Source organism: Tachyglossus aculeatus, chromosome 14 (assembly GCF_015852505.1).
Source record: "Tachyglossus aculeatus isolate mTacAcu1 chromosome 14, mTacAcu1.pri, whole genome shotgun sequence".
Lineage (NCBI taxonomy): Eukaryota > Metazoa > Chordata > Mammalia > Monotremata > Tachyglossidae > Tachyglossus > Tachyglossus aculeatus.
The window spans coordinates 18,281,469-18,293,074 of NC_052079.1; the positions used below are offsets into that span (position 1 = coordinate 18,281,469).

Here is an 11,606-nt window from a genome sequence, read left to right on the forward strand (position 1 = left end):
AGGGAGTGGAAGAAGAGGAAAGGAGGGCTTAGTCAGGGAAGGCCTCTTGGAGGAGGTGGGCCTTCAATAAGTCTCTGAAGGTGAGGAGAGTAGTCAACCATCAGATATGAGAAGGGAGAATCCTCCGGGCCAAAGGCAGGACTTGGGCGGGAGGTCGGTGGCGAGATAGACGAGCCGTGTTGTTCCCAAAGAGAGACTTCACCATCATTAAAATTCCTTTAATGTAAATATTTTCAATGTTTCTATTTGTTCTGGCGGCACTACGCTATTCTGCTTTACTGTACAGGACTCAGCCTGTGGTTCTGTTTAGTCAATTCTAGCGTGTGTGTGTTTATTCATTTGAAATATAGGTCACTGTAAAAGTTTATGCTGGTTTCCTGTAACAAAAATAGATCCTTAGAATTCACAGTTGTCACACACAAGAAACCCATTTCATATCCATTATATTACAAACAGAAAGTACCACAAAACTATGATTTCATTTCCTTGTCTCTCGTTTAAAATCATTCAATAGTGAAATGCACTTTGGGAATGCAAACTCTTTCCCTAAATTCTCAATTAGTAATGATCACGGTAACTGGGGCATTTGTTACGTGCCAAGCACTGAACTAAGCGCAGGGGTAGATGCAAGATAATCAGGTCCCGCATGGGGCTCACTGTCTAAGGAGGAGGGAGAACGGAGATTGAATCCCCATTTTGCAGGAGAGCAAACTGAGGCACAGAAAAGGGAAGTAAACCCAGGGAAGGGAAGTAGAACCCAGGTCCTCCGATTCCCAGGCCTGTGCTCTTTTCCACTAGGCTATGTTTTTTCACAGTGATTTTATACTAAATGGGATGTAAAGGAATAGTTATCTTCCAATCATTAGTATATTGATTCAATAATAACAATGCTGAAGTGTCTGATTTTTCTCCCAAAGCTGTACAAAAAAGGGTGTTTCATCAACTAGGAAAAAGTCATCATTGTGCATAAATCCTTTCTTCTAGTTTTTGGTAGATTTTCAAGTCCGTGACATTGACACCCACTCACGAGGGTGTCCTTTTGCTTTATTTAAAGTTATCTATGTAGGATTTGATCCACGGAAGGAGTATATCGAGTTCACCGATGGCTTTGTAGACTCCTTTGTTTCCAAGCTGTAACGAGGTACAGATTATTAAGTACAGAATTTCAAAAAGAGTTCATTTGGTTATCTCTGAGATCCACATCGTTGTGTAGTTACCTTATAAAAGAGTTCCTTTATCTTGGTAATGGGCTTCATCTCTCTAGAGGAAGGCGCACATGGAACCTGAAAAGAGGAGGATAACTCACTTCACTTTGTGAGCCTCGGTTCCCTCATCTGTAAAATGGGGATTAGGATCGTGAGTGTCATGCGGGACAGGGACTGTGTCCTACCTGATTTATCTTAACCCCCACCCCACCTCCAACCACACAACATTTATGTACATATCTGTAAATTATATATTATAAATTATGTATTCCTACTATGAAGAGGAAAGGAGGGCTTGGGGAAGGTCTCTTGGAGATGTGCTTTTAATAAGGCTTTGAAGGTGGGAGAGAGTGGTCGTCTGTTGGATATGAAGGCAAAAACTCAGTGTTTCCGAGTGACATTGCTTATTTCTTGGCAGTAAATAAGCCAGAGGCAGGATGCGGGCAAGCGGATGGTAGCGAGATAGACAAGATGAACGTACAGTGATTAGGTTGGCTTTAGAGGAGCAGAGTTTGCGGGCCGGGCTGTAGTAAGGAAACAGAGAGGTGAGGTAAGAGGGGCAAGGTGACTGAGTGCTTTAAAGCTAATGTTGAGGTGTTTCTGTTAAAGAAACTTAAAGAATTAGTCCAGATGGCCCAAGAAACTTCATTCAATCGTATTTATTGAGCGCTTACTGTGTGCAAAGCACTGTACTAAGAGCTTGGGAAGTACAAGTTTGCAACATAGAGAGACTGTCCCTGTAAAATGGCGGGCAGGGGCACACCCTCAATCGCATTTATTGAGCGCAGGACAGTGTACTAAGCGCTAGGAGAGCGCATCACAACAATATAACAGACATTCTCGGCCCACAGCGCCCTTACAGTCTCCCCCGTCTAGACCATAAGCTCATTGTGCGCAGGGAATGTGTCTGTTTATTGCTCTGTTGTACTCTCCTAAGCGCTTGGTACAGTGCTCTGCCCACAGTAAGGGCTCAATAAATACGAATGAGGCAAGCAGGGCTCCGGGGGAGGAAAAACGGTTCTCACTTAGCACTCAACACTCAACAACTTAACTCAACTCAACACTCAACTTAAACTTAACACTCAACGTGCGAACACTTGTTTTCACAAACCAATGAGGGTCTCTGGAATAGACCGTGGAGAGAGCTATAGTTTCCACACCATATCGATCAGAGAAACAATGTGGATTTCTGGTGTAGTGGATGGGAGCACAGGCCTGGGACCCATAAGGACCTGGGTTCTAATTCCGACTCAGCCACATGTCTACCTGTGTGACCTTGGACAAGTCACTTCAGTTCTCTGGGCCTCGGTTACCTTATAATAATGTTGGTATTTGTTCATTCATTCATTCAATCGTATTTCTTGAGCGCTTCCTGTGGGCAGAGCACTGTACTAAGCGCTTGGGAAGCCCAAGTTGGCAACATATAGAGACGGTCCCTACCCAACAATGGGCTCACAGTCTAGAAGGGGGAGACGGACAACAAAACAAAATGTATTAACAAAATAAAATAAGTAGAATAGTAAATATGTACAAGATTTGTTAAGCGCTTACTATGTGCCAAGCACTGCTTTAAGTGCTGGGATAGATACAAGATTATTAGGTTGTCCCCCTTGGGGCTCACAGTCTTGATCCCCATTTTACAGATGAGGTAGGTGAGGCACAGAGAAGTGAAGTGACTCGCCCAAAGTCACACAGCTGCCAAGTGGCGGAGTCGGAATTAGAACCCACAACCTCTGACTCCCAAGCCCGGGCTCTTTTCACTAAACCACGCTGCCTCATCTCTAAAATGGGATTGAGACTGTGAGCTCTATGTGAAACAGGGAATGTGTCCAACCCGGTTTGCTTGTAACCACCTCAGTGCTTTCTACAGTGCTTAACAAATACTATTATTATTATTATCTGTAAAAGGGGGATTCAATACCGGTTCTCCCTTTACTTAGACTGTGATCTCTGTGTGGGACCTGATTAACTTGTTGTTTCCTAATTATTATTATTCAACCAATCATTCAAACAATGGAATGTACTGAGCACTATCCTAAACACTTGGAAGAGTATAATACAGAAGAATTAGCAGACAACTTTCCTGTCCATAACAAGCGTACACTCTAGAGGGGGAGGCAGACATTAATATGTACAAATAAGTAATTTATATATATATAATTTTATCACTATTATTACTTTTTTCCTTCAAAAAATACCCGGCCTTTAAAACAGCAGTGCAGTAGAGCTACGATCCAGTGGAATGTAATCCAATTTTATCCCTCAATAAAGTGGTCCAAAAAATACAAGCACTGGAAGCAGAAACCAATGTGTATAATTGTTACACGTTGCTACAATTCGTCCTTTCCTCTCCATCCAAACTGTTACCACATAAGAGAAGCAGCGTGGCTCAGTGGAAAGAGCACGGACTTTGGAGTCAGAGGTCATGGGTTCAAATCCCAGCTCCACCACTTGTCAGCTGTGTGACTTTGGGCAAGTCACTTAACATCTCTGTGCCTCAATTACCTCATCTGTAAAATGGGGTTAAGACTATTAGCCCCACGTGGGACAACCTGATCACCTTGTAACCTCCCCAGCACTTAGAACAGTGCTTTGCACATAGTAAGTGCTTAATAAATGCCATTGTTATTATTATTATTAGTCCAAGCACTTATCCTATCCCACCTTGATTACTGCATAACCTCCTTGTTGACCTTCCTGTCTCCTGTCTCTCCCCAATCAATCAACCAATCAATTGTATTTATTGAGCACTTACTGTGTGCAGAGCACTGTACTAAGCGCTTGGGAAGTACAAGTTGGGCTTGGGAAGTTGGAATGTACTCCCCACTCCAGTACATACTTCACTCTGCGGCCCGGATCATTTTTCTACAAAAGCGTTCAGTGCACGTTTCCCCCCTCTAGACTGTAAGCTCATTGTGGGTAGGGAACGTGCCTGTTATATTGTTATATTGTACTCTCCCAAACACTTAGTACAGTGCTCTGCACACAGTAAGCGCTCAATAAATATGATTGACTGACCGACTTTTAGACTGTGAGCCCACTGTTGGGTAGGGACCGTCTCTATATGTTGCCAACTTGGACTTCCCAAGCGCTTAGTATACTGCTCTGCACATAGTAAGCGCTCAATAAATACGATTGATTGATTAATTACGGTACTTATTGAGTGCTTATATGTGCCAAGCACTGTTTAAGCACTGGAGTCGATGCAAGTTAATCAGGCTTGTTGTAGTCCCTGTCCCACACGGGGCTCACGGTTGAAGTGAGAGGGAGAACCAATATCGATACCCCATTTAATTCATTATTTGTATAAACTGAGACCAGAAGGAAGATATTCTGAATCTAAGAAAACAGTCTGCCATCAAGATCGCCTGAATAATTTCCCTTTAGACTGTGAGTACTTCCCAAGCACTTAGTACAGTGCTCTGCACACAGTAAGCGCTCAATAAACACAATTGATTGATTGATTGATTGACTGGTTGATTAGAAGCAGCGTGGCTTAGTGGACGGAGCACGGGCCTGGAAATCAGAAGGACTTGGGTTCTAATTCCGGCTCCACCCCGTTTGCTGTGTGACCCTGGGCAAGTCACTTAACTTCTCGGCGCCTCAGTTACCTCATCTGTAAAACGGGGAGTAGGAATGTGAGCCCCCGTGGGGGACAAGAACTGTGTCCAACCTGATTACCTTCTATCTACCCCCTTGCTTTGAAAACTGCTTTGCACATAGTAAGCACTCAACAGGTACCGTAATTAGTAGTAGCAGTAGTAGCGTTGAAGCAGCGTAGCTCAGTGGAAAGAGCATGGGCTTTGGAGTCAGAGGTCATGGGTTCGAATTCCGCTCTGCCACCTGTCAGCTGTGTGACTTTGGGCAAGTCACTTCACTTCTCTGTGCCTCATTTCTCTCATCTGTAAAATGGGGATTAAGACTGTGAGCCCCCTGTGGGACAACCTGATTGCCTTGTAACCTCCCCAGCGCTTAGAACAGTGCTTTGCACATAGTAAATGCTTAATAAATGCTATTACTATTATTATTATTATTATTATTATTATTATTATTATTACAGTAGCGTTGGGAGCAGGGTTTGAATTGCACAGAGAATGCCACAAAAGCAGATACAATCTCTTCATACGTTCACTGTTCTGCTTCTCGTCCCCATGAACAAACCCACATAAACCATTCCCTGAATTTAGCCCAGAATGGCTCTGACCCAGATTGGGAGAAATCAAGGCAAACAACGTTAGACTTCTAATGTGGCAGAGAAACGGCACAGCTTAGTGGGAAGAGCATGGCTCTGGGAGGGCCTCTGAACTGGTTCATATCACAGCTTCATCCCTTGACTTCTGTGTGACCTTGGGTAAGTCATTTCACTTCTCTGTACCTCGGGAACCTCATCTGCAAAATGGGGATTAAGGCTGTGAGCCTTATGTGAGACAGGGACTGTGTCCAACCTGATTAACTTGTATCGACCCCAGCACTTAATGCAGTGCCTGGCACATAATATAATAATAACAACAATAATAAAAATAATAGTATTTGTTACACACCTACTGTGTAAAGCACTGTTCTAAGCACTGGGGTAGATTTTTTATTAATCAGGTCAGGCAAAGTCTCTGTCCCTCACGAGGCTCACAGTTTAAGTAGGAGGGAGGCTAAAATCTGTCTCTTCCTCTCCATCCGAACTGCTATTATGTTAATCGCAGCATTCATCCCATCCCATCTTGTTTACTGAATCAACTTCCTTGCTGACCTCCTTGCCTCCTGTCTCTCCCCAATCCAGTTCAAACTTCAAACCTGATTAACTTGTATCGACCCCAGCACTTAATACAGTGCCTGGCACATTATATAATAATAATAACAGTGCCTGGCACATAATATAATAATAATAACAATAATAATAATAAAAAATAATAGTATTTGTTACACAGCTACTGTGTCAAGCACTGGTCTAAGCACTGGGGTAGATTTTTTTATTAATCAGGTCAGGCAAAGTCTCTGTCCCTCACGGGGCTCACAGTTTTAGTAGGAGGGAGGCTAAAATCTGTCTCTTCCTCTCCATCCGAACTGCTATTACGTTAATCCCAGCATTCATCCCATCCCATCTTGTTTACTGAATCAACTTCTTTGCTGACCTCCTTGCCTCCTGTCTCTCCCCAATCCAGTTCAAACTTCGAACCTGATTAACTTGTATTGACCCCAGCCCTTAATACAGTGCCTGGCACATAAGAATACTAATAACAATCATAATAATAAAAAAAATAGTATTTGTTGCACACCTACTGTATCAAGCACTGTTCTAAGCACTGGGATAGCTTTTTATTAATCATGTCAGGCAAAGTCTCTGTCCCTCACGGGGCTCACAGTTTAAGTAGGAGGGAGGCTAAAATCTGTCTCTTCCTCTCCATCCAAACCGTTATTACGTTAATCCCAGCATTCATCCCATCCCATCTTGTTTACTGAATCAACCTCCTTGCTGACCTCCTTGCCCCGTCTCTCCCCAATCCAGTTCAAACTTCGAACCTGATTAACTTGTATCGACCCCAGCACTTAATACAGTGCCTGGCACATAATATAATAATAATAACAATAATAATAATAAAAATAATAGTATTTGTTACGCACCTACTGTGTCAACCACTGTTCTAAGCACTGGGGTAGATTTTTTATTAATCAGGTCAGGCAAAGTCTCTGTTCCCCACGGGGCTCACAGTTTAAGTAGGAGGGAGGCTAAAATCTGTCTCTTCCTCTCCATCCAAACTGTTATTAAGTTAATCCCAGCATTCATCCCATCCCATCCCATCTTGTTTACTGAATCAACCTCCTTGCTGACCTCCTTGCCTCCTGTCTCTCCCCAGGCCAGTTCAAACTTCGAACCTGATTAACTTGTATCTACCCCAGCACTTAATACAGTGCCTGGCACATAATATAATAATAATAACAATAATAAAAATAATAGTATTTGTTACACACCTACTGTGTCAAGCACTGTTCTAAGCACTGGGGTATATTTTTTTATTAATCAGGTCAGGCAAAGTCTCTGTCCCTCACGGGGTTCACAGTTTAAGTAGGAGGGAGGCTAAAATCTGTCTCTTCCTCTCCATCCAAACCGTTATTACGTTAATCCCAGCATTCATCCCATCCCATCTTGTTTACTGAATCAACCTCCTTGCTGACCTTCTTGCCTCCTGTCTCTCCCCAATCCAGTTCAAACTTCGAACCTGATTAACTTGTATCTACCCCAGCACTTAATACAGTGCCTGGCACATAATATAATAATAATAACAATAATAAAAATAATAGTATTTGTTACGCACCTACTGTGTCAAGCACTGTTCTAAGCACTGGGGTAGATTTTTTATTAATCAGGTCAGGCAAAGTCTCTGTCCCTCACAGGGCTCACAGTTTAAGTAGGAGGGAGACTAAAATCTGTTTTTTCCTCTCCATCCAAACTGCTATTATGTTAATCCCAGCATTCATCCCATCCCATCTTGTTTACCGAATCAACCTCCTTGCTGACCTTCTTGCCTCCTGTCTCCCCCCAGTTCAGTTCAAACTTCGCTCTGCTGCCCGGATCATTTTTCTACAAAAACGTTTAGGCCACGTTTCCCCACTGTTCAAGAACTTCCAGTTCGCATCATCATCAATCGTATTTATTGAGTGCAGAGCACTGTACTAAGCACTTGGGAAGTACAAGTTGGCAACATATGCATCAAACAGAAACTCCTCACCATCGTCTTCAAAGCGCTCAATCAGCTCACCCCCTTCCACCTGACCTCTTACTGATCTCTTACTACAACCCAACCCGCACACTTCGCTCCTCTAATTCCGACCTACTCACTGTACTTCGATCTCGTCTATCACACCGCCGCCTTCTCACCCACGTCCAGCCTCTGACCGATGTAAGTGCTTAGCAAATACAAAAAAAAATTTTTAAAAACCCAAGCTGTTCTTCAAAGAGTCAGTTCGTTAGTAAAATAGGAATTTATATAGACTCCGAGCCCAATAATAATAATAATAATGATGGCATTTATTAAGCGCTTACTATGTGCAAAGCACTGTTCTAAGCCCAATGTGGGACAGGGACTGTGTCCCAGTTAATTCCACTGAATCTACCCCAGCACTTAAATCAGAGTTTGATGCCTAGTAAGCCCTAAATGAATACTGTAAAAAAAGGAGTTATTTTGCACCTGGAAGTGTCTGAAAACCTTAATTAAAGCTATCTAGGGTCGGACTTAGGCATACTTAGGAAAGACAGTCTGGTCCACTTTCCTTTTTAAAGACCCAAAAGATTTGGCATAAAAAGTTAATAATGATAATGATAATAATAATGGTATTTATTAAGTGCTTACTATATGCAAAGCACTGTTCTAAGCACTGGGGAGGTTACATAGTGATCAGGTTGTCCCGCGGCAGGCTCACAGTCTTCATCCCCATTTTACAGATGAGGGAACTGAGGCCCAGAGAAGTGAAGTGACTTGCCCAAAGTCACACAGCTGACAATTGGCGGAGCCGGGATTTGAACCCATGACCTCTGACTCCAAAGCCCGGGCCCTTTCCACTGAGCCACGTTGTGTTTTCAAACCTGCCACTTATGAACAGAGTACAGGGAGGGTTGAAGGTTTCAGGGGAAGGGTCACTCTTCTCTAGACTGTAAGGTCGTTGTAGGCAGGGAACGTATCTGCTAACTCTGTCTTATTCTCTCCCAAACGCTTAGTAAAGCACTCAGCACATAGTGAGCACTCAGTAAATACCATCGCTTGACTAATGGATTGATTGAGTCTGTTGAAACTCTCAACTTCTGCAATTTGTTATAACCCACTGCCGAATGACTCGGGGACTGTCTCTATATGTTGCCAATTTGTACTTCCCAAGCGCTTAGTACAGTGCTCTGCACATAGTAAGCGCTCAATAAATACGATTGATGATGATGATGGTGATGATGATGATGGCATTTATTAAGCACTTACTATGTGCTAAGCACTGTTCTAAGCACTGACTGTAGACTCTAGACTGTAAGCTCCTTGTGGGCAGAGAACGTGTCTACTGACTCTGCTGTATTGTGCTCTCCCAAGCGCTTAGCACAGTGTTCTGCCCACAGTAAGTGCTCGGTAAATACCATTGATTGATTGATTGATTGATATCCCTAGACAACACCACTTCCGTTTGTCCTTTTCATTTGATTTTTTTATGGATCCCAAGCATCTATTAGGCTGCCCTACCTGTCTTAACTGCATTTCCAAGACCTGCGTTCTAATCCTGGTGGTGGGAAACAGGTCACTTCACTGCTCTGTGCCGCAGTTTCTTCATCTGTAAAAATGGGCTTTCAATATCTGTTCTCCTTCCCTTTTGACTGGAAGCCCTCTGTGGGGCAAGGTCTCCGTCCGATCTCATTATCCTCTGTCTACCTCATTGCTCAACCCCAGGCTTGGGACATAGTAAGTGCTGAACGAAAGCCATTATCAATAATATTATTATTATCATGATCATCACTACCCATTATTGTTATTTTCATAAGGCCCTGTAGAGTCTTAGCTCTTCCTGAAGACTGTAAGCTTCTTGAGGGTAGGGATCATGTCTACCCGCTCTCCCTTTACTCACTTGGTCGTATTTATCAAGTGCATACTGTGTGCAGGGCACTGTACTAAGCGCTTGGGAGAGTACGATACAACAATAAACGGATACATTCCCAGTCAGTCAGTCAATCGTATTTATTAGAAAGAGCTACATCCATCCTATTACTAGTCTCTTTTTCGCTGATCATTTCCAAAGAGTGGCTCTGAGAGGAGCCAACCCACCAACCCCTGATTTTAGCCGTTGTATCGTACTCTCCCAAGTGCTTAGAACAGAGTTCTGCACACAATTGGCGCTCAATGCAACCTATCGACCGATAAGGCCTCTACCGGCTGAACCCCCGCCCCATCCTTCGTGCGGGACACTGAATGAGACAACTTGTTGTCTTGGAAGAATGTACTTACGCATCGCTCCAAGGCCTCTTTCAGCCTCTGGAAGTCTTCGACGATCCTCACCTCTCCGCCGGCCGGGAGATGATGACTCCCAAAGACATCCTCCACGTAGAAAGTCAAGAGCTGATCTCGAAATCGGCAGTTTTTCTGGGAACCGGAGAAGGGAGTGAGATCGAGGTCCCGGGGCCACCCCCGCCCTCCGCCTCCGCCCCCAAAACGGCCTCCAATTGCCAGTATCTGCCTCATTCAGAAAAACAATCAACCCAACAGGAAACCGAAAGGAAAAGGATCTAGGACACACCATAATCAGCCTTTTGGTTTTCTTTTTTAGCAGCTTTTTGTTTTTGATGCTGTCTGCCTGCAACAGAGCAAACTTGAGTTAATGGAAGGTCGGCCTGCCAGACCACTGGCGGCTTATCGAAGGGGGTCGGTTGTCTCGGAGAGACCCCGGAGACTTACTGGAACAGACATCTTGAATCTGGTCACTTTGAGGTAGAGGCTGTCTACAGATCTGGACATCATGCCTTCGTGGCAGCGGCTACTGGTGAAGGAAAGCTCCCTGCTCTCGGCCTCCAGGAGAGACAAGGCGAAGCAGAGGAGACCTATCCTCAACATCTTCCCCCCGAGCTTCGCGTCTCTCCGCCACCCTAGAGCCACCTCAGATGGGTGAGATGACAAAGGATAACCTACTTCTGTTCACCCCCCAAGCCGTCACTCCGAGGAGACGTTGTGAAAGCCATCTGAGGGCTTATATAGATGCCGATCGCTTTAGGCTGTTCTATTTTTAATAGGCCGCGTTCCACCTCTTCAAAACTTGACCACATCATCTGTGACGTGAGGTGGAAGCCGTTTCCAGGTTTACGGGCAAAATCGGGCCGACGTTTCCAAGAAGTAGGACCTTGGGTGCAAATCGAAACAAGCGTCGTTATAGCAGAGGAGTCGGACGTACCCCCAGAAAGGACCAGGTTTCTGGAGACCGGAGTGGGGCCAGTATTCCCAGACATTCTGTTGAATCCTGGAAGGTTTAATGATCCTGAGGGGAATCATAAAGCTGGAGGAAAACTAAAGAGGTTATCTCAGCTTAGTACAGTCCTCTGCACACAGTAAGCGCTCAATAAATGCGATTAAATGAATGAATCTTCTCCTCTAACTCCAACTTAGTCGTGTGCCCTGATCTCATCCATCTTGTCGTCGACCCCTTTCCACATCCTCCTCCTAGCCTGAAACTTCCTCCCCTTCCATATTCACCGGACTAACACTCTTTCTGCCTTCCAAACCATTAATAAGGTCACGTCTCCTCCAAGAGGCCTTCCCCGATTATCCCTCTCTTACCCGGCTCCCTCTCCCTTCTGCATCATCTATGCGCTTCAATCTGTGACCTTTGGCCTATCTTTAAACCATATACTATCAATTATTCATATTTATATCAGTCTCCCCCTCTAGA

At 44.1% G+C, this 11,606-nt stretch overlaps 1 protein-coding gene across 1 annotated transcript; it reads right to left on the reverse strand.

The window, feature by feature from the left end:
- Positions 1-1,044: 1,044 nt before the first annotated feature.
- Positions 1,045-10,684, reverse strand: IL26 (interleukin 26). Its single transcript, XM_038756053.1, has 5 exons — positions 10,622-10,684; positions 10,464-10,520; positions 10,175-10,309; positions 1,218-1,283; positions 1,045-1,131 (listed from the first exon to the last, which is right to left on the reverse strand). Exons 1-5 carry the CDS (start codon positions 10,682-10,684, stop codon positions 1,045-1,047), a joined length of 408 nt encoding a protein of 135 aa, XP_038611981.1.
- Between the last annotated feature and the right edge of the window lie 922 nt (positions 10,685-11,606).